Raw genomic sequence first — 23,270 nt, 5'->3', positions numbered from 1 at the left:
CCCTGCAGATGGCATTGGGAAAGGCACAAGGAAGATGACAGTTTGCTGCTTCCACTGTCATTCTAGTGCTGTTGCTTGATAGGGTTCTGGAGCCTCTTCTACCAGCACTGCCTCTCCCTCTCCCCCTTACCTGCCAGGGTCAAGCAAAAACTACTCCTTGGGACTTACACAGGCAGTCATACCTCTGGTTTGAAATATTCTTTATTTTGTAAACATCTGTGTTTAAAATAGATGAACCCTGCTCACAATTCATATATTGGATCTGAGACACAGTACACAAAGTTCACCCGTCACAGGGAGATGGTGGGGGCTCGGGAGCAGGTGGGATGCCTGGGGCTGGGCTGAATCTCAAGACAGCGGTTGCAGAGGTGGTAAGTGAACAGGCAGGAGTGCCTGCTCAAAAGCCTGGGCCTAATGCCAGATCCCAGGCCACCTCCTGGACTGGAGAAGTTTAGGGGTGAGATGCCGACTCCAATACCTCGTGAGCATAGCTGCACCCTAAAAGTTCAACCCTCTGGCTCCCATGCCTCTCCCCAGCTGTGGCCCTTGGGGATGGGGCTCATCAGTTCATAGAATCTCCACTCCATGCTTTCCCTTCCAGAACCCCCAGGGTACAGTAAAAATATAGTCCCTCTGTCCCAAGGGGGCTAGGAGAGAAAGGTGATGGTGCTCTGGCTGATCCTTGGGAAAAGCTGCAATACTGTGCCCAACACAACTGCTCCTTCCCGAAGTCCCTGGCAGAGGGCACGCAGAGGATTGGCGTCACCATCTCCCTGGCCCCAGTGTGATGCTGTCTGACACCTGAGGAATCAGTCCTCAAGGAAGCATCCCAGCCACAGTCATGACTTCATCCTAAAGAGTCTGCTATCTAAATTTCTCCTTAACTAATAATTTATAACTCTTCCTGCCCTCCTTTTCCTTCCACTACGGTTAACTTATCCCTGTTTCTACATCCTGAGCTACCCTCTCCTACTCTGGTAAGAGTCAAAAGGAAAGGTTTGGTGATTTCTTCCCCACCTCTTTTTTTTTTTTTAATTTTTTTTTAGGAATAAGGAAGCGGGGCTCTTAGTCCTTCACATGTGTATGCCCTGGACTTTGGTCCTTAGTTGATGAACCATCAGTGTTATCTTAGCTCCAACTCTAGCCATGCAGTGCCACTAATATGTAGCTTAATGATGAGCCTCCTGCCTTGGGAAGCTGGCGAGAAACCCTACCAGGGCTGCTAAGTGACTTGTTCCTTCTTTCAAGCATCTCCTTCAAGCCACTCTTGGGCCATGTGGGGTTACAGGAACTGCTTCCTGAACGAGGAGCTCTGGAGGAGGGAGTCCACTTCCTTCCTCCTGCAGCCACAGTGCCGTTGGCTCCTGTTCCAGGAGCTCGAGGGACAAGATGAGCACTTGGTCTGGAAGGCTGAAGAGAACAGCACCAAGCATTTCTACCCAGGGCCTTCTTTCTCTCTCCCCATGAAGCCACAGCTCTTCTCCCACAGACTTGGAGTCTTGGCAAAACCTCGAGAGCTGAAGGCTGGGTTCAGTGGTTACGTCCCCTCTTACTTGCCAGAGGGCTGTGGGGAAAGGCCCTTCTTACACAGAAAGGGAAGTTGGGTCCCAAGGGGCCCGGCTGCTGTCTCCCCCTCCGGTGTGCACAATGCTGTCTCCGACCTCCTCCCCCTCGCTTTAACCTGATACATAGGGTTAGTCCTTCATTCCCAGACAGTCCTCTTTCGGGGCGGGGGGTGGGGGGTTTGCTTGTCAACATCGCTGGCCCCCAGGCTTTCCTCGCCCCTGCAGCGCCCTGAGGCCTCGGTGCACATCTTTAAATTCAGGAGCCCAGGTGGGGAGAAACTGTGTACAAACTGCATGGGAGGTAGAGAATGGAAGTGATATTTTATCCCTGCCTCCCCTCAGCATTTTCTTTTTCTTCTCAGAAGCACCTGCTTCTTAGCTCACTTTCCCCAAGAGGCAGGTGGGCAGGTGGCCAAGCAAGGCCCAAGCTGGGGGCGGGGGTGGGGGAGCAGGCAGGGAAGGGTGGGACAGCCCCAGTCTTGAGGACCACTAGGTTGGTGTCTCCTTCCTACCTTGATGCACCACTTTCCCAACCCCTGGCGAGGCAGGCCCAGGGCACGAGAAGGGACGGCGGGGAGGGGAAGATAGGAAGAAGTACCCTGTAGGCTTTGGCCCCATCACAAAACAGGGTGGGGGGGTTCTCCCAGAAGAGTGTGGAACATCCCCATGAGCCTGAGTCCATTCCCTTAGACAGGGTTAGGAAGAAAGGAAAGAAAGAAGCTGCACGAGCAGCCACACAGCAGAACATAGAGGGAAAGAGACATGAGGGGCTTTGATCCAAAACACACTGGAGGGAAAGGAGACAAGGAAGAGAAGTGGGAGGAAGAAAGAAAAAGCAGAGAGGAGGCAAGATGCACTGAGAAAGGAGAAGCCTTAAATGGCCTCACTCCAGACTGGGCCTCTGTCTGGGGAGCTCGGGGCGGCGAGACAGTGCCCGTAGCATACCAGGGGCTCATAGCAGGCCTGTGGCAGGGGACAGGCTGAAGGGAGCCGCTCCAGGCTGGAGGGGCTGGGGGCAGAGGCTGCTCAAAGATGACAGCGGGGCTGCTCTCAGGGCCAGGCAGGGGAGTAGCAGCTGCGGGTATTCCACAGGGTCCCCCGTGAGAGGGGAAGCAGGCCGGAGCCCAGACTCCCTGTCTGCCACAGGCCTTCTGAGGGCAGGGGGACCGGCGGGTGCTCCACGCAGGACCCTCAGCACCAGCAGGCTTTTGAAGAGTTCGCTGGGCCCTCAGGTTTGCCCTCGTCCTCCTCCAGCTCGGCCAAGGCCAACTCATTGCTGGCACGTGTCCGGAGACCTTCCAGCTCCTTCCTGTGGGCCTGCAGCACCAGCTCTGTCAACCGCGTGAAAGACTGGGAAGCCAAGGGTCACGCATTAGTTAGTCGGGCTAATCCTCCCCTTGCCCAGGCAGCCCTGTAACTGCCTCAGGGGCGGGGTCTCACCTGCCCCTGCTCCCATCTGCTGCCTCGGCTGGCCTCCCCCCACTGCTGGACTCAGCCAAAGAGGCAGGGCAGCTGGGCTTCGGAGCGCTCACCTCTTTAATGTTGAGGTTGGTGCAGGCACTTGTTTCATAGAAGTCCATGCCGTACTCTTTAGCCAGCTGCAAGAAAAGAACATTCCTGAAAGGGAGTCAGTAAGGGAAGGGAGGTGCCACAGCACGAGGCACATACTTCTGCCACTGCCCTCACAGCCCATGCTGTGTTGTGACAATTTCTCACAGGAGGTCACTTCTCAGACCAAGTGGGAGCTCCTCCTAGGACACAGGCTAGCAGAGAAAGGAGACGCTCCACAAACACCTGCCCGCACCCCCCACCCACCGCAATGCAGACACACCCCTGCCCCCTGCACACACACCCTGTCCCCGGTGGACACAGCTCACACATCAAACATCAAAATCTTGGGCAAGATGTCAAATCAATAAAAACAACAACAACAACACGGGCTTTGGGATCAAACAGACCCAGACTTAGACACCAGGGCTGCCAATCAGCAGCTGTACGACTGTGGGCAAATTACTGTAAGCCCGGCTCTGCCATCTGTTAAAGGGGGAAGAGGGTGTCTTTCAACCAAAGTCATGGAATGACTAAAAGGGGTCATGCGTCTCAAAGCCCTTGCTTCGCACCAGCCACACACACAGTGTTCGATAAATGCTGCTCTGGTCGGGTTTATTCTAGTCGGGTTCGCTTCTACTTTCAGATTTTTCAGTGACCATGCATTATTTTTGCATAGCAAAAGTTCCATTTTATTTCAAGCGCTATGGCCTAAAAGAGGAAGAGAAAAGCTCTGGAGGCCCGTGGTATTCATCTTTCTGTGCTCTGGGAGGGTGGTCTTTCTTGGCACCACCTCCCTACCCTCTCTGCCCCATGGCCTGTCCGACTGTGGGCCCTTCATTCCCTCATTTTCCTTCCTACCTCTTCCTGCTATAAGAGGATGGGGGTGGGATGCCTGGAGACGGTAGACATGTCTGGATGTTGCTGGAGAAGCCAGCGACTTGCAGCCCTTCCTCACCATGAACACTAGGATGACCTTTTTAGCAGAGGGTAATCCTGCTCTGGGGCACTTAGAGGTGGAGAGTCTCTGTTTTTGGATCGTCTTTGTTTCAGGGTGGACCCCAAAATCAGTCCTGAAGGGCAGAAAGCAAATTCTCAAGAATGGCAACTCCCCTAGTCCCTTAGGGAACTGCGGAAAGTGCCAGGGGGCCTGGTGACAGGGACAGAACCTTGGGTCCCAGCCCTCAGGATTGGCCCCAGAAAGCAGCAGAAGACCCACGGGATGGGGCTCGGCCGGCTTGGTCCACTTACCTGTTGCCCTTGCTCTCTTCCCACCTGCCGCTTCTGCTCTTCATCAGCCTTATTCCCTATGAGGATCTTCTGGACACCTTCTGGGGCATACTAGGGACAAAGGACAAGCAGAGCTGCCAGTGAGTGCCGCCTCTCCCTCCTAGCTCCCCACCATGCAGTTTCTTGGCCTCTATACCAGCACCAAGCTTAAGAGCCCTAGGGGCAGAGCAGGCTGACTGGGTGCAGGTGCAAGTCTCCCCCAAGCACCATGGCTGACCCCGGGAATCCAAGAGGGCTGTACTGGGAACAGCTTAGAGTAAGAGCCACTCTGACTACTACTGCTGCTTCCTGGAGTGGGACAACTGGCATCTGAACTGGCGAGGGCATTGCACTTAAGTCCAGCCCCTCATTCTGAAAATAGAGAACTGGGGACTCAGAGAGTTCAAGTGGCTTGCCCTGGGCTCCAGAGCCAGGACTAGAACCCCAGTCTCACGATTATTACTCCTGCTCCTGGGATTTCAGGAAGGAAGCTGATCATAGGGTAGGCTTTGGCTTAACTCATTTCCAAGGAAGAACCGGCCACGGAGGCCCGGCTGGGCACAGAGCGTGGATGGCACGGCAGCTTGGGCTTCGTTCCCATGTCTTACTCACCCAAGGGTCTTCATCCAGGGCTGTGGACGTCAAGGTTTCCCAGGAGTGTTTGCTCACCAACCCCGAGGGCCTCAGCCCTTCCCATTTGGCCCTCCTCCTGCCTTCCCCTCTGAGGTGCCCTTCCCCCACCCCCAACGATGAGGCAGCATCTCCTACCTCATCCACATCACTGACCCACTTCATGATGTGCTGGTAAGAGCGCTCACTGCTAATGTCGTAGACTAAAAATATCCCCTGAGAGAGAGAGAAGGAGAGAGAGATGGGGGAGGTGGATGCACACTGAGACCGTGCACAGTCACGGGGCCAGAAGCAGGTGTGGTATCTTAAAGGCTGGGTCCCACTCTCTCTGTTCCCTGCTTAGCTTACTGAGGACCCCTGAGCACCCAGAAACTTCTCCTTCTCCCTCATGCCCCCAAAGTGATTGCACCCTAGGCCTATCCCAGAACTCTCTGAGGTAGGAAGGCACCAAATGTTTGGCCCAGGGTGGAGGGTGGAAGCCGGGGATGAGGGTGGGGGACTTGCCTGTAGTGTGTGGTCAGAGAGTAACTGATCAATGAATGAATGATCAGTGAATAACCACAAGACTGCCTGAGGCTGCTCTCTCCAGCAGGCAGTCTGAGGGCTCTATTTGGGGAGTCAGGGGCATAAATATCTCCAACACCCAGAGCGGGGAGTGTGGATGGCAGCATCCCACCTCCAAACCCTGAAAATGGTGGCTCACCTGGGCCCGTCGATAATACTGCTTTGTGATGGTCTGATATCTCTCCTGCCCCGCTGTGTCCCTGCAGTAGAAAGCCAGTCTGTCAGAGAAGCAGGGACCATGGAACCAGAGGGGGAAGGGATGAACAGGAGCTGGGAGACCCTGTGCCCTTGCAGCAAAAACTGGGGAGCTACCAGACAAAAGATCGATCAGAGGAGCTTGGATCTCCAAGGGGGTCTGAGCATACCTGACTGCAGGAGACAGGCCTGATTTTTTGGTGCCAACATGGCTTATGGGGCCTTGTCAACTATAGCTAAGCCAGGAGCCCCAAACATAACTGGTCCTTGGACAACTCCGTGGAATTTGGCCATTGTGTTCAGACAGGGTGGATGCTCTACCTCCAGTTCTTGTGCATGTACCATTCTCAAAGGTAAAGTTAGCTCCAAAGCCCGCCTTTAGCTGGCAAAGGCCGGGCTTGCAGGAGCGTCAGGCCAGAGAGCCACAGTGGCCCCCTGTGGCTACTTGTGGGAACTGCACCGTGCTGGATGGAGCTCTCTCCCCGCGGTCCCAGGTAACCCTCCCTCCTACCACGCTGGGGCATGGCCCAAGGGCAAAGCCTTTTCCTAAGTCAAAGCCACACTGGTTACTTTGCCAATTCCTTCTAATTCCTGCCTTTTGGTGACTTGTGGCCAAACTCATAAAGTTTCTGAAGAAAAAGAGATTAAGGCTCCTAGGAGCTGGAGATGGGCTTTGAGACATCTCCCCGTAGAAGAGGTGGCCAGTTAGCACAGATGCAGTGAAAGCCTGGGTCTCTCCTCCCACACCCCCTCCTCCTACCCAACTCACCAAATCTGTATCCGCACTTTGATGCCATCGACCTCTATGGTCTTCATCTTAAAATCCACGCCTGGGGAAAGGAAGAGAGCAAGGAAGTTAGGAAGGGTACCCCCCAGACCTGAATGGTAAAGGCCCAGGGCACTCACACTGGAAGGGATTTTCTGTGGCTTAATTTGGCAGAAAGATGGCATGAGGTGAGGAGGGACTTCTTGAACCAAAAGTTGACCCTGAGAAAGTATACAGGGCTTTGAAGGGGGCTTCCCTTCCTCCTTGACCTGAGCGTTGCCATGGGTAAAGGGCTGAGGCGGTGCAGGAGGAGGCAGAGTGAGTATGGGGGGATCCACGCTATCACTGCCTCGCTCAGCCCCCAAATGGGTCTCGCTCTTCTCAGCATGAAGTCTTCCTATTTCTCTTTCTGGAGAGAACTGCAGGTATTTATTTATCTCCCCTCCCCACCCCACCCCCCCCCACCAGAAGTCTAATCCCGAGGAATAGCAACCCACCTAGTTTGCCTGTCATTTTTTTTTCTTTCTCTGCCTAATTTTAAAAAATATTTATTTATTTTTGAGAGAGAGAGAGAGAGAGAGAGATTGAGCATGGGCAGGGGAGGGGCAGAGAGAGAGAGAGGCAGACACAGAATCGAATCAGGATCCAGGCTCTGAGCTGTCAGCACAGAGCTCGATGCAGGGCTTGAACCCACAAACCACAAGATCATGACCTGAGCTAAAGTCTGATGCTTAACTTACTGAGCCACCCAGGCGCCCTTCTCTGCCTTATTAATAACCAGGAGGGAGTGTGGCGCTGTCACAAATGTGGGGGAGGCACCCAGACCCTGGAGAGAGAGGACTGTGTACACAGCCCTCAGCGCCTAGCAAAGTCCCCAAGAAGCCCCGGTGGATCTGCTGTTGACTAGCCCCGCTTACTGGAAGAGGCACTGCTGTTTACTTCTTTATTTAGAAGGAGCATGGGCTTTGAAGTCAGCGCTGAGCTTGAATCCTGACTCTGGCTACTTAACTCATAGCTACGACTTTGGGCACCCTTCCCCTCTGAGCCTCCATTTCCTCATCAGTAAAATGGGGATATTACCAATCATTTCAGAGGGTGGCTGAGAAGACCAGGTGAGGCACAGTGCCTGGCACCTGGTAGATATTCAACTGACTGCAGTTGCCATCATGACCCGGCGCAGCCCTGGTCCATAGTGGGTGCTTGCAAGTGACTAGCAGTGAGTGGGGGAAGAGGCAGTGGCACATTGTGTTGCCGGGGGGAGGGGGGGTGTGGAGGGAGGGGAAGACAAACAGGGTCCTCAGTCTCATCTGCCCAAGGGCTCGAGGGGCTAAGCTGCCACAAGACACAGGAAACGTAAGGTGTTTGGCAAACCAGCCCAAGGCAGAGGCATTCGGGGAAACTTGTAGGAAGACTCGGCAGCACACAGGCTTGAATCTGAGAGATGACAGAGATGAGGGAGACATTTTTATCACGATGCCTCTTCCCAGCCCTCACTGTGCCCGGGCACAGTGATTCAAGAGCTGTATCTAGTAGGTTAATTAAGCTTAAGTCTTTGTGTACTCTCCGGAGACAGGTCGGGAATGGGCATCATTAACCAACCAGTTTTCCGGTAGAGAACATGGTAAAGGCACAGTTCCAGATGGACGGCAGTCACCAAAGACATAGCCCCAAAGACCCTAAACGTTCCAGAGTCCCCAACACTACCGCTATTCCCACGCCCCCCCCCCGCATTAGTTTTTTTACCAGTGGGAACGCTTCTCCCCTCCTCCAGCCTGTTCCCAGGCTTCCACAAACACAGGCAGATTAAATTGAGGCCCTTCCCTCTCACCATCGAGGCCAATCATCATGTAACTAGAGGGGAGAAAAAGATTCAGAATGGACAGCCCAAATGAAATCACGTTGGTCAGACGTGAATCATTTTCTGCCTGCCCAGGCTGATTCATATCTATTGAGCTGTACTTTTCCAAATGGGCAATGTCTGGCGGCCATTCTTCCAAGTGTGCCGGGAATGCGAGGGTGGAGGGCACCTGGCCTCGGTGGGGGCAGTGGCCTGCTCACGCTTCCGTAGACAAACAGTTGTCAAGAGTTTGCTTCTTGCCATCCCTGGCATGGAAGGAAATCAGGAAGTTCTTGTTTTTTCATGGTATAGCGCCAGCTTTGTGGGAGAACCAGCAATTTTGTTCATTTTATAATCAAACCTGCTCACGCGAGCCCAGCACACCTGGCCTTGTGCAAAGTAGCACAAGGTAGTGGTCACAAGGGAGACAGAAGGGAACTTACTATGTGCCCTCCACAGTATGAGGTGCGGTGTGGTAAGGAAAAAAAAAAAGACATATGGTCCCTGACCTTACAGAGCTTAGTGGAAAGGAAACAAAGGCCCAAAGAGGAAAGATAAATGGCCCAAGGTCAGCACAGCAGGTGGTAGAGAATGGAACACAGGCCCAGTTAATGCCAGAGCCCTGGCTACCCCCAGCACTGCCTCTCAGGGGAACGAGAGTTGTGTGCTAACTGGACACAGAGGACTTAACTATCCTGTACTGGTTTCTCTGTAGGTCCTTGAACAGGGCTCAGCCCGGGAGGAGCTCCCGACTCTAGGGGACACTGTGTGAGAATGTGAGCAAGTGTCAGAAGAGGCAGCACTGACAAGATGCAGCTACCCTGGGAGTGAGTCCTGGGCTTGGATTCCATCTCTCGCTTCCCTCACTTCTGAGCTGGGTGGCCAGGGCCCAAGGCTGAGGAGTGCTGGGGGCCCACGGCGTCCCTACATCCTCGCACAACCTAGGCCCTCCTGACCACCCAGTAAGATTTGTGGAGCTTAGAGGAGTGAAATGCTTCAATTTTGGCTCTTCATATGCACCAAGGAAGAAACAGTAAGTCTAGCCCATGTGAGGGATCCTCCTCACCACCCCCGCCTTTTTTTTAATTTAAAGAAGATGAACTGCTGGGTGATCTTCTAGGGGAATCTATTCTTTCTAGTCTCTCTGGTCTCATAGCCTGAACCTCCGCTGTGTCCACCCACCAGTCATCCCCTGGCCCGCCATGACTGTGCCCGTCATGGCCCCTCCGTCCATCTGGGTGGCTGTTGCTTTTCTCTGCTGCTGAGCACTGCAGGGGAGTCAAAACACTGGCCTTGTTTAGTCACTCACAGACCCCTGCTTTGCCACCTTGGTGGGGCCCTCATAGCTGCTCAGCACAATGTTTACACAGAGGCTGTCCATCACTGTCCCCTCGTTGAAGGCTTCAGCCCCTTGGCCCCCTCCTTAGTGCCACGCACTCCACAGAATTTCTTCTCCACTCTCCAGGGGCAAGATGAATGCTGCCTGATGAAGCCATTCCTGAGGCCTACCCCATTTCTTCAGAGTGTGCCTCTGTTCTCTCTACCTTCCTTGGGGAAAGAGTCCTCTGTCCTTCCCAAGCCTCACCTCTCAGCAACTCATTGGCCCCCTCTGGGTGCTCATCCTAACAGTCTGGCCCCTCTTTGCTGATTTCCAAACTCTTCATCCCCCTCCAACCCCTGTGTGTTCTCATTCCAGGTCCTCCAGGGCAGCACGTCTCAAACTCTAAGGTGCCCACAGATCACGTAGGGATTGTGTTAAAATGCAGACTCTGATTTGGTAGCTGTGAGGTGAGGCCTGAGATGCTGGATTCGGCTTTGAAGTGAGGCCGATGCTATTGGTCCATGGATCACACTTTGGAGAGCCAGCTTCTAGACAGTGGTTCTCAAAGTGTGGTCCCCAGACCTGTAGCATCAGCAGCAGCTGGCACTTGTTAGAAAATGCAAATTCTTGAGTTCCACCTCAGACCTACAGAATCAGAAACTCTGTGGGTGGGGCCCCCAGATCTGTAGTTCAATGAGCTCTCCAGTGTGAGATTTGGACTGGACTCACGCTGAAGTTTGAGATTTGGACTAACGCTTTGCACCTGAAGGGTCAGGTGGGGCAGCATGGGTGGGCTCCCATTCTCCACGTGTACTCTGCAACTGCTCAGCTTTAGAATCACCAGGTATGGTTTGTTTTTTTTTTTTTTTTTAAGTGCTGCTACCTTGACTTGCCTAGACTCACTGAATGAGACTCAGAGAGCAACGTCCAGGAAGGTATATTTTTAACAGGGTAATGGGTGATTTTTAGAGAAAGGTTTGAGCTACAATACAGTGAGAGAGCTATCCACCAGTGTTGGAATCAGAAAGACCTGGGTCTGCATCCTGATTCTGCCACTGGCTGTGTGACTTGGGGCAACTCTCTACTTCTCTGAGCTTCAGCTTTCTTACCTGTAGAATGAGAATACCGCTGGCCTCCTAAGGGCTGCTGTGGGATACAGATTAGGCAGTGGATGTGAAGCGTGTGCGCATATTAGGAGGTCATGCACATAGTAGGAGTTCGTTCTCTCATCCGTTTGCTGAACAACAGCTTCCTGGAGAGCAGCCAGGAAAACAAACCCAGAGAACCTTTAATGTGGGAACGGATACATGGTCTAGCCCCTTGCTACCCCACTGCCCTTGCTAATCCAGGGACCAGCAGCATCAACAGCATCAGGAAACTTATTAGAAATGCAATGCTCCAGGTCCACCCAGACCTTCTAACTGTTTGGCACAGTGAAGTTTGAGAATCACTGTCTAGCCCATCTCTAGGCAGAGACCCACCCGAGGCTCATAATGACACTTCTAGCACATCCATCAGCTGGGGATCCAGAGCCCTCAGTTCTCGTGCCAGCCCCGAGAGGCAGGTAAGAGCGGTGATCACTACCGTAGGCACAGAGTGGCCATGACGTCCTCATGCCCCCACACCCTGTGGCTGGGCCAGAACCGGAAAGCTGGCCTCCTAACACCCACCCATCGCTCCCTTGACCCACAGCTGCAGACACCCTGGCATACCCCCTATCTGTTCTATTGTCAGGCATCTAGAAGTGAGGCCCTGAGCACTTGTGGAGCAAGCCCACCACAACCTATTTTCAGGGAGCCCCGGGCTCTTTGAGACTGTTGGGGACTGCACTAAGCCCAGACACCTCAGCCTGCACAGTGCCTCATCGCTGTCCCTAAAGGAGAGCCAGCTTCTTTTCCCAGGAAACACTGTGCTGTGAAGAAACAGCCACACTGCCTCCATGAAGCTCCAGCAGACGTTCTTGGGGGCGCTGGGAGCCCTGGACGAGAAAATCAGGGAGATGGGGGCCCTCTGGCAACCAAGTGCCTAAAGGAGGTACAGCTCATCGTTCTCTCTCAGCACCTCAGAGATGCCAGTCATGGCAGCTGCCACACCCAGCGTCCCTTTCTGGCTGGAACCACCCAGCCCCAAGCCTCTGCTCAGGGACACAGGGCTGGGTGCAGTGTCCTTTCTGTGGACAAGTGGCTCCTGGCTGAACCAGAGGTGGGTATCTGACCAAAGGAGGCCCATCAATGGGCTTGTTGGTGACCCCTAAGGTGACCTGGCCAACAGTGACAAGGTAATCTGACCAAGCCAATCAAACCAGCTCCCTCCAGAAGGTGCAGATATGCAGAGAAGCAGAGACGCCTCGAGGCAGAACACGTTGGCCAGAGTAGGGGCAGGGATGCTGGATCCTGGCACAGATTCCACCTTCCAGCCCATGGGTACCCTCATAGCACATCCCCCTTTCCTAGGGGAGTCTGAGAGTAGCTCAGGCTTGCCTAAAGATTCACAGCCTGTGGCTGTCCACTGGCCCTAGTGTCCCCCACCCCCAAGGCAGGCAGGCAAGGTGTTTCAACAATGGGGCTGGGAGGAAAACTCCCCCCAAATTCCCTGCTCGCTACTGCTTATTTTTTTGTCTTCCAGCCCCAGCCAGATGCAAAGCACCTAAGGGGATGGGAGTATATTTTGCATCTGACAATAATTTTTTTGTTTTTAAAATCTCTGCCTTCACTCCAGCAGAGTGCTGGGCATAAAGTGGCAATTCCATTAGTGGCATCATCCTGCCCCAGGGAGCATGAGGAGGATGGGCGTCTGCGGCTCAAGGGCAGGGACGTGTGTCCTGCCATGTGCATGCGCCACAGACACCGCCAAGGAAAGCTCCTCAGCTAAGTGACTGCTGCCTAGGACTGTGGACAGTGCTGCCCTCACTACGTCAGTGGCCTTTGGCTCTTCCCGCTGTGTCCCTGTCTGTACAGCCTCTGCGCCCTCAGTGACTGTCAGGCCACAACCGAAGCCCTGGAGTGCAGTGACAGGGCCGCTGTCAGAGAACGGGAGGAGGGGAAAGCTGGCCTCTGGGTACTGGGGTATGGGGCAGGACAGAGGGACAGGACAGGGGAGATGCTCACCGTGGGTGGTACGCTCGCCCTTACTGCCCCATCAGTCTAGCAGTGAGGGGCCGTGCAGACTGTGGAAGGAAGGGAACAGGGCACATTCAGGGGAAAGAACACCCCTTCCCATCACCACCTGCCCCCAAAGAGAGCTCTGGGAAGCAAGAGGCGTGGTCAGTCAGAACACAACGGTGTGGTCAGAATTTGGTTTCCATCCTGCCTTTCCCACTCATTACCCGTGTGTTCTCAGATAAGCTTCTTAACCTCTCTGCTATTTCTTTAGCTACAAAATGGGAGTGACAATCCCTCATGTCAGAGAGTTTCTGTGATTATTATGAGAGAAGGTGTAAAGCCAGTAACACAGGGCCTGACACATATTTTATGAAATGTTGGCTGAAGAAGCTGTCCATCCCCTAGGGAATGAGGACAGCAGGGAGCCCAGGGGCACAGTGTGGGGAACAGAAGGAGCTCTGGGTAGGAGGAGGGGCTCATGTTAGGAGAGGAAGGAGAGTGGGGCAGGTGGTGGGACAGGGGGCTGCACTAAGCCACAGTGTTCCAACAAGAAGAAAATGCCACCCACCACGGAACCTGGATGGCTCCCCCGAGTCTGCCTACCACCTCAATTCTGGCAAAGTCAGGTGGCCTATTGGCAGGCCGGCACCTCATGGGTTAACATCAGGTGCCAGACTACCTGCCTGCCAAGTGCCACATATTTCAAGTGGAAATAAGGCGCTTCTGGATGCCAAATGTTATCACTGTGATCAACCACAGCCCAAAGGACCGGCAGCGTGACTTGAGCCTTTTCATTAGCAATGAGACGCCACAACAGGAACAACCTAATACACCTGAAACCCAAGGCAGACACCCAATCCCTGCAGCCAGGGTGGCTCCAGTTACCAAGGCCAAGGTCCAGGAAGGCCCGCAGCCCCTCCTCGACAGGAAACCAGCATGTGCTGGACACGGGGAGCTCATGGGGGTTGTGGCAGGAGGTCACCTCCAAAGAGGTCACCCTGAACAGCCCCAAAACAAGCTTTAAGGAAAGGGAGACCCTGTGTGTGTGGGGGGTGGGTGGCTGCCTGACTTTGCCACCCCCAACAAGGCATCAGAATAGTCCCCATTTCAAAACCCATTTCTCTCAGCAAGAGAGAAGACTGGTAACACCAAGAGACCAATGACGCCATCTTCCCCAAGTGACACGTTTGGGGACAAACGGGAAGAATGATACCAAAGGTGACCTAAGAGACAAATCTCAAGAGAAGAGTCAAGACAAAGGCTCTTGGCACACAAATGTCATACCAGGTAGGTGAGGGAAGCGGGGAGAGCATCTTTGCCCCAAACCTGCCACTTGCTGCGTTCTCCTTCCTTCCGTCTGGGGACACAGCCTCGCTGTCTGCTGGACCACACGCTGCCACCTGACCTCCTCCTCTTACCCAATTGCAGACTGACCGTCCCTCATCCTGGGGAGAAGGTGCACCAGGCTCTCTAGACAAAAGCATTACTCAGCGTTCGCACTGTCTTGCTCTGGGAAGGATGGGAAGCCGAAATAAAAGAGGCAGCCCTGGTCTTTGGTAGACAGAATCCTGATCCTCTAACTCCAAGACCATGTTTTAACCTCCAGGACACTGAGTCAGTGGATCTGATTCAGATACCACCTACGAGAAAGACTGCAGAGTTTAGAATGATATACTCTTTCCCTCCTTTCTTCTTAAAGACACAAACAAATGCATGTGTGCGCACACACACCCCCTCGATGTGATCAAAGGTGACCTGGGGACCAGAACAACTCCAAAGGCTACCACCTTCACATCAAATCTTGAAGGGCTACTCTTTGGAAACCCAGGGCCCAGAACCCCAAGGGCTATTTATGTAGAAGCGTTTCCAGGCGAAACCCAGGGTCCTGTGAGGCTGGAAGGAATGCATGTTCCTAGTGCTTGAGCCCTAGGAGCTCCCTAGTCTAGAGCCCCCGGCAGTGAGATGGTCCTAGAAGGTCACTCCAGCAGCCATCTGACACCCCCAGTGGCTCTGAGCAGCAGGCAATACTGACCTCAGTCTAAAACCCCAATTTACTTCCTTGCTCCCTGCTATGAGCTTCCCCTAGGACACATTTGAGCAGAGAAGCAAGGCGCTGCTGGAAACTGCTCAGTCCTTCCAGAGTCCTCCCCCTCTTCTCTCAGTCCTGAATCCACATGCAGCATAGTGAGTTTCTTATTATCTATGAGTCCCAATACACCAATACTACCTGCAGCTTCCCTCCGGAAGAGCAAAAGTCCTCTAGGAAAATGCATGTGTGCATTCATTTATGCATTCACTCAACCAAACTGTTATTGAATACCTACTATGTGCCAGGAATTAGGTACTAGAAGACACAGCAGTGAATAATACAGAAAGATCCTTGTCTGCAGAGAGCTTCTATTCTAGGGAGGAAGGACAGATAATAAGGAAGCCAACTAATAAATAATTTCAGAGTGATGTTAAGAGGCAGGGGCAGAATAATGGAGTAGAGAGTGAGGGGATCCAGGCACACACTGCTTTCGATTGGTCAGTGAAGACTATTTTTTTAATTTTTAAAAAATGTTTATTTATGTTTTGAGAGGGAGAGAAAGACAGAGTGTCAGTGGGGGAAGGACAGAGAGAGAAAGGGAGACTCAGAATCCCACGCAGGCTCCAGGCTCCAAGCTGTCAGCACAGAGCCTGATGCAGGGCTCAAACACACACTGTGAGATCATGACCTGAGCTGAAGTCTGACGGTTAACTGACTGAGCCACCCAGGCGCCCCTCAGTGGAGACCTTTTAAAGCAGGTGAAATTTGAGCTGAGACCTGTGTGACAAGAAGATACCAGCACAGCAGAGATCTGAGGGGCCAGGGCGCCAGGCAGGGGCAACAGCAAATACTTCTCTGCAGTCTTTCTCGTAGGTGGTATCTGAATCAGATCCACTTCTCGGGCAGGAACACCCTTCAGTCAAAATCAAAGTTCCTCAGAAGAGAAAAGGCAGAGGGACCCGCATTATTCTTTCCTTTGTTGTAAAGGGGGAGACACAGCAAGGCCTTTCCCTGCTCTGGGATCTCACGGAGACCCAGCGTCCCATGTCCACCTGTGTGCACACACACACACATGTACCTAGAACCTTGTTTGGAGGCTCTAACCTGAAGAATGTACCAAGAAACTTCTCAAACACTAGCAAGGCCAACTTGGGGACTCCTCGCCCCCCACTCCCACTTTATGATGAGATCTCTATACTGAACGGCTGATGTGTGTAAAGAACACTGCTCCTATGCACATAGTAGGTACACTGAGCAGGAGCTTGAGACACACCAGTTCCCTTCCCCTTGCCCTTCCCACCACCATGTGCACAAACCTACACAGGGCCTCTGTGACATGAGCCGTGTGCTCCAGCCAACCCTGTCCTGCTCCCCTCTGGCAGAGCCCTGACCTGGGCCTTGCCTCCCAGAGCCTGCTGCTGAATGGTCAGTGGGCACCGCTGAGGCGGCCGGTATCTGCCAGGCTACTGACCACTCACCCCTCCACCCTCCTCCTGAGCCTCTTCCTGGACAGGGCCATGCTGACAGGCAGCAGAAGGTTCCCAGAGACAATAACGGGCTGGGAGCCTCAGGAGCAAACACGTCATCGGGGCTAAGGCCTCCAGATGTGTCTGCCCTCACAGAGAGCAGACAAAGGAAACTCATAGCAAGGATCTAGTGGAATTGAACCTGGTACAATCATGGCCTGGCCGCCACCAGCTAGCTCAGCCAGGCAGAAGAGGAGAAGGCCTGCATCCTGAGGTGTTTTGCACAGCACCCCCCTTCCCCCTGGGGAACCCTACTTAGTCTTCAAGGAGTCACTCAAATGTCACTTCTTCTGTGAAGCCTTTACCAACCAACCCAGGAGGAATTTATCACCTCTCTGTGACTTTGCTTTTGCATTCTATTCTGCTTGTCTGTTTGGATGCCTGACTTCCCAACTGTCTGTATTCTGAGCTCCCAGAGGGCAAAACAGCATTGTATTCATTTCATATTCTCATTGCCTGGCAGAAAGCAGATACAATAATACATATTAGTCAACAAAACTGAATCAAGGAGAGAAAGAAAATGAATGTGTGGGTGAGTGAATAAATGAGTGAATGAATGAAGTTCAGTACATTCCAGGAGATAAGAACAATGGGAACAAATTTTAATCAGGGAAGAGCAATCAGGGAACAACCCACAGGTTGACCCACAGTTTGAAGCCAACTGTAAGCCTTCTCTATAGATTCTGGGCCCCAGTCACAGAGTTCCCAGGAGATCTATTATCCAAATAGTAATACGAGGGCAACACTCAGATCTCACTCCTAAAGGTCCCTCAGCCAGACTCCCCGATCTTCACCCCTGACACTTCCCCAGAGGGCCACGTCAAGGAGGCAGACTTGGCCAACAGCAGGGGCAGGAACACGGCTCTATCCCGGAGCTCTTGGTGGGTGGGGGAGGCAGATGTCTGGCTCACGGGAGAGAGGCTCTACTTGGCGGCCTGTGCAAGGGTCTTCTGGGATGAGCAAGCTGCAGAAGAGGTGGTTCAAGTCTGGGCCCCCTGCACTCAAGATGTGGGCCATCACTTTTCTCGGGGCCTCAGTTTCCCCTGTTGTAAAACCAGGCTGATGATTAATCCCCTCCTCCTCAGTGGGAGGAATTAAATATCCAGGAAGCTCTGTGTCCGCCACACCCCCTCTCCGACAAAACACACTGCCCAGGCAGGAGAGCCAACCCAGAAGAGGTCAGAGGCCTGTGCAGAAAATTGGCAGTTTTACAGGGAAACAGGCACAAATATTAGATTACAGAAGAAGGCACTCTGAGAAGAACTGGCAATCAGGGTAGAAGGGTAATGGCCAAATATCGACTTTCATGCTACACAGCTCATCACCAAGCTGTCTGGGGAGCGGGGGAGGATGGGAGGAGAACAAGAGCAGGGGGAGGGGGTAGGAACCAGGGCCCTCACAGCTGGGGGTGGTTCTGCCGAGTCCGCAAGGTGGCACAGGTGTGCAGAGCAGCGGAAAAGAAAGCCTCTGAGGGTTTCCAGAGCTGTTCTCAGGGATCACATCCTTGGGGTAGGGGTGTGTGTGTGTGGAATGAGGGCCCGAGGCAGGCTGATACCAGCCAGAGGTCCAAGCCTTGAGGCAGAGCCCCTCTCCTGTCCTGTCCTCTCAGGTCACCTGTCTCCTGACCTCCCCCCTTCCTCCCTCCTTCCTCACCAACTCACTCTTCCTTCTCAGAGCCTGGAGCTTCTGGGGCAGGGGTGGGGGACGGGGGTGGGCTGGCACAGAAACAGCGACGAAACCCAGAGCCTACTCCTGTGACCTCAGGGAAGTGAGCCGGTGCCCTGTCTCCTGTGTGTCCACTGCTGTATCAGCGCCTCACAGGCCCCTCGCACGGTGCGTGTTCAGTCAACAGTGCCCAGACCACTGAATGCGTGCGTGGCAAAGAGGATGGCCTCAACGCGAGTTGCTGGCAGCATATTAATCTCGACAACTTTCTTATGAGCTAGGAACAACAAACAAGAAGAATAATAAGGGTAATAATCATATAATCACGGCAGCCACCATTTTATTGAGGGCCCTGCCAAGGGCTTTAAATCCATTAGCCTCTGTAATCTTCACAACGACCTTTAAGAAAGATTTTGTTAGTCTCTTCAATTCACAGAGGTGGAGACTAAGGAAAGAGATGTTAAGGAAGCATCTGAAGGTGGCAGAACCTAGTAAGGCCACGGGGACTCTCGGGCACTCTGTTCTGCCCATGGCTGCTCTCCCCAACAGCCCTTCCTGCCGTGAGGCACACAGATGTACCCTATCCCGCGTCCGTACAGGTCCAGGCTCCTTGTGGTGTGGGGACGCCCCGAGTGCCTAGGCAACTGTCCCGTGTTTGTTAGGTTCTGGGCCCCCTGTGATCCATGCCCTCCCTCGCCCTCTCCCTCCTGGTCACCCACAGCCCTGGCCCCAGGCAGCCCAAGCCAGTTCAAACAGAACTTCCAGAGAAAGGGGATCCTGCAGCAGTAAAGCCAGCCTGAGGAATCAGCCCTGAGGCCACAGCAGTGGTTCAACCAGTCCAACTGGAAAGTCGATGGGCACCCTCCTTGGAACCCAGGTGGCCTTTAAAACAAAAAGGTCCAACAGGGGAAGACCAAGGGTGGGAGGGAGAAAACCAAACTGAAGACCGTCCCTTAGGCTTGATTAGTGACTTACATGTCACTCCCTGCCACCATGCAGAACGAAACCCACCACACGCTATGAAGGATAAGATACAGGCAGCACCGGTCCCAAAAGGCCCTTTCAGAAATTGCCAGGTTGACTGGTTCAAGTGACTCTGTGCTCCTGGAGGGAGAAGAGGGCAGGAGGAGGTGTGCAGTTTGGTGTGGGTGCCACAGGAGGGGAGTGTAGCAGAGAGAAGGAGCTGGGAGGGTCCCTGGGGCCCACCAGCGCCCCTGACTAGTTTCCCCTGCTGCAGGTCTCAACTCTGTCTCCCAGCCAGTATCCCAAGTGCCATTTTCACCATGTTATTCTCTGGCTCAGACACCTTCTCTGCCACTGCGAAGGCCCAAGTCCCACCTCCTCAGCCAGGCCTCAGTGCTTTCTGCCCTCATTTATCCATTAATTCAACATTTATGAAGCTCCAGCCTGGCCCTATACTAGGATGAAGAAAATAAAGAGGATTAAGATTTGGTTTCACCTTCAAGTCACTTAGAGTATGGTCTGGGAGACAGAGGGAGAAACAGAGGAATGTTCTCACTTTTCCTCTAAAAACTCCCTTCTGTTCCAGCCAGACTGCCCAGAATCCCATGAACACCCACTGAATTCCCACCGCTGTCGTCTCTACTCCATCTGCTCCCTCCTCTCCAGGAACTGAAAAGCAGCCCACGCTGCAAGGGCTGGCCTCAGCCTCCTCTCCTTCTAGAGCCTTCCCTGCAGCTTCTAGTCAAGCAGGGCCTCCTTGTCTGGCCTCCTCTGGCACTCTGTCACAGCAGTAGCACTCATGGTCCCCTCACCAGCCACTGCCTGTCTCCCATACCCTCTCATCGATATTTAGTTCCTGATAATGCTTGCAAGATCTTGGTTAACAGTAACAATGATCATAACTGATTCCTGACATTTGATAGGTGCTTCACCAAGTGCTTCCAGATCTCATTGTGGCCAGACCTCTTTTCGCCTGTGTGCTGTCTCGCCAACTAGACTACGGGCTTCTGTGGATAGGAAAAGGTGGACTGAATCGGTCCCTAAAATGCCTGGCATGGTGCTTTGTCGTGAATCCTTAATTGATTAGTTTAACAGGTGGGGACACAGTAAAGGGCATTAAGGCATCAGCTGCGCACTGGTACACGACCCCCATCTGGTGGGCACAGCTGCATGGGAAAGGGTGTCTCATGGCGCGCATCCAGCTTAAGGCCACCTGCTGACTAGAAACAAGGGCAGTCAGTGCCTCAGCCTCCCTGGGAGGTCTCTTCACTGCTCCCTGGCAGGCCCTTCTCTGGAATGTCACAGGCTCTTACAGTAAATAGCATAAACAGTGAATCACAAAAGTGCCAGCCTAGGTGATATCAACATGATCCAAGAATCTGAACTGTCTTGGCAATAATTGATGAAATGCCTCATTTTCCCCATTCACAAAAGTAGCTCTGGGAAAGGTGCCTAGATCAACATCCAGCGTGGTATAAGACTGTCTCGGACAAGGAGCAGCTGGAGAGAAGTGATGACGTGGATTCTTCATCCTGGAGTTTCTCACACCGATCCCAGCTAGAGGACACATGCATATTTTTCTGAATGGATAAATTAATGAATGTGGCTTGGTAGCACCCATTTTCTTGGCTCCTTGATTTGTCTCCTGGCTGCCCTTTGCAACTCCGTGGGAAACTTTCTATTAGCACTGAAGGGAAAGTTTTTCTTGACCATCCAACTCTATCCCTAAGTCTTAGTTAATGCTATTTTCAGCATACCCAAGATGAATCACCAAGTGCCTGAGTTAGCTTCAAAAAGAAGGCTCTTAAGAAGCCCAGTGGGCAGATTTTAAAAGGCTGGTGTGAAGAACGACCAGTTTCTCTCTTTTCCATGGAATCCAAACTCCTAACCAGTCCTCTGCATCCCGGCAAAAGGTGGACCCAACCATCAGAAGCAGAAAGAGAACCCGCTCAGATTTTAGGTCAATACGCCAAGGGCCTTGAGAAAATAGCATGCAGAGTGGGTAACAGAGAGACTCCCACTCAGTTTGCTGATTCACCTCTGCCTCCAAAGTGGTTGGTCCCCAGGGGACTCTGAGGAAGTCCCTGTGATCTGTGAGGGGAAACTGCACATTTGTCTACCTAGCAGGAAGGAGGTGTCTAAGAAGGGAGAAGACGAAGTGGAAGAGACATAAGAAGGGCTGGTGATTAGCAATTTGGGGGCAAAGGACTTAAGGAAAATATACGCCTCAGAAGGGCTACCTTCTGAAACATGGGTTCCCTGGTTCATCTGTGGGAAAGGGGGACCAGTCTCCTAGGGGAGGCTAGCGTCCCCAACAACACTGAGCAGGAGCCCAAGAGCTTCTGAATGAGGTGGATGAATAAAGGGCTCCAGAGCCCCTCCTAGGACTTGCAACATGGCCAGGACCCCAGGGTGCACACTACTGCTCATCAGACAAAATCCGGGGACCACTCCCCCAGCAGCCCACAGCCCTCTATGATAGCTCAGCAGCTCCTGGCGCCAAGCCCATCTAACAAATAGCCACAGAAAGTTTCCTTATGTGCTAACCTGCTGCCCTTTGTCCCCAAGCCTGCAACCTGTCCCCATATCCCATCTGGTGCCTCAACCCCTCCCTTGCTCACTCCCAGACCTTTCCCCAATGCCTCCTCTGCCCTGAGCCTTCCCTAGAGGCATGCAGCCCCGTCCATCTCTCTAATATATCTCTCACAAAAGCAGCTGCCGGCTGAGCCTAAGCTCAGAATTCCTAAGGAGCCTGCCTCACAGCCCCCTGAGAAAAAAGGATGATTATCTGTTCCCTTACCATAGGACCCTTGAAGATAGTGAAGAGAGGATGAGACCCTGCAAGCTCAAGGACAATGACAACAGTAACACCTAGCATCACAGTGTCAAGTTTGTGCTAAGTGCTTTTACAAACATGATCTCATACAATCCTTACAACACCTCAGGAGCTAAGCACTGTTATTACGCCCATTCTACAGATGAGAATCGCCAAGCTCAGAAGCTTAAGTGGTATTCAAGGTCACACTGTCCCAAAGTGAGGTCTCCAGGTCCATGTGACAAAAGACTGTCTCTAAACCACGAGGCTCTGCTCCTCCTGTCTCTTCCTGCTTCCTTTTCTCCCTTGGCAAGGAACAGGCCATGTGAGGGAGGGTGGAAGGAAGCCTCAAGTGAGAGCAGAGTGCTGGAGCCCTCCCCCAGGGAAGGGGAGAAAGCTGTTTATTAGATGTGGTGGAATTCCCTCAACTCACACCTCCCAGAGGAGGAGGCTCCTCAAGGCCCAAGGGGAAGAAGCTCCCTCAGAGGGAAGGCCACCGGCTCCCTCCCATAACAGTCCTCTCTCGGAAGACACCAGGTCTTGTCCCTCTAAGCACAGGCTCCCACACTGCCAGATCAAAGAGATGTACTGGAAGGTGGGTCCTGGGTGTGGACCAGTAGTCCTGACATTCTTCACCCTCCTCGGCCTCCTTCAAAACAAATCTCCAGGCAACCGTCTCTCTGGAGCTAGCTACTAAGTGCCCCTTTGGCACGCCAACAGTCTCGCCGAATTACGCCCTCCTCCAGGTGTCCCACCTTGTGGTTTACCTTCACAACTGTGCTCTGGAAACTCAATCCCTTTGGCCCCTCCCTTCCTCCTCCTGGCTCCACATTGGGTCGCCCCTGAACTGAGGGTACCCAGCGACTCAGTGACGCGGCTCGCCACCCTGAACCCCTCTTCCGGAGCACAGGCTTTACTTCCCCTCCCCCTTTCCACCTGCGGGTGTGGGGAAGTCATTTCAGTGGCTACGATTCTCGCTGCCCCAGCTCGGGGTCCCCAGGCCTACGCTCGCCCCGGTGGTCTCGGCTCCGAAGGGAAGGCTCCCCGGCGCAGGCTGGAGAACCTGTCCCTAATCACGGACAACAGCAGGGACGCCCTCACCTCCAGGACCCGAGGCTCGAGTCCCAGGCGGTGGCCCTTCACCAGGATTTCTTCCCTGGTCCTGGCCTCCCGCGCCAACGCCTCTAGCCGGGGAGGCGGCCAGTTCTCCCAGGCTGGGGCAGGGGGCCCGCCCGGGCCAGCGGTGGCGGTGGGGAGGGTGCCCCCCCCCCTCCGGCCACCGCCCCTTACCGATGGTGGAGATGTGCGAGGAGTGGAACTCGTTGTCGGTGAAGCGGCACAGCAGGCAGGTCTTGCCCACCCCGGAGTCCCCGATCAGCAGCAGCCGGAACAGCACATCGTACTGCTTCGCCATGGCTGGGGCCGGCGCGGGCCGGGGGCTGCGGGCGGGCGGCGGGCTCAGCCCCGCTCGGCCGC

General features: G+C 53.6%; 1 protein-coding gene across 3 annotated transcripts in view; it reads right to left on the bottom strand.

Moving 5' to 3' along the window:
- Positions 1–183: 183 nt before the first annotated feature.
- Positions 184–23,270, bottom strand: part of RAB15 (RAB15, member RAS oncogene family) — a 23,574-nt gene continuing 487 nt past the window's right edge. The window contains exons 1-7 of one of the 3 annotated variants that reach the window (XM_029952849.1): positions 23,085–23,264; positions 6,541–6,601; positions 5,716–5,776; positions 5,151–5,228; positions 4,365–4,454; positions 3,098–3,163; positions 184–2,915 (exon numbers count right to left, since the gene is read on the bottom strand). In XM_029952849.1, coding sequence (XP_029808709.1) covers positions 2,757–2,915; positions 3,098–3,163; positions 4,365–4,454; positions 5,151–5,228; positions 5,716–5,776; positions 6,541–6,601; positions 23,085–23,208 — 639 coding nt within the window. In that variant the 5' untranslated portion in view covers positions 23,209–23,264 and the 3' untranslated portion in view covers positions 184–2,756. Of the gene's footprint in view, positions 2,916–3,097; positions 3,164–4,364; positions 4,455–5,150; positions 5,229–5,715; positions 5,777–6,540; positions 6,602–10,804; positions 10,914–23,084; positions 23,265–23,270 lie in introns of those variants that run through there. The other 2 variants (XM_029952850.1, XM_029952851.1) reach the window with 2 other exon arrangements.

This window comes from Suricata suricatta, chromosome 9 (assembly GCF_006229205.1).
Source record: "Suricata suricatta isolate VVHF042 chromosome 9, meerkat_22Aug2017_6uvM2_HiC, whole genome shotgun sequence".
Taxonomy (NCBI): Eukaryota; Metazoa; Chordata; class Mammalia; order Carnivora; family Herpestidae; genus Suricata; species Suricata suricatta.
Note: the sequence above shows the minus strand (reverse complement) of the source record. Positions and strands in the feature narration are given on the sequence as shown.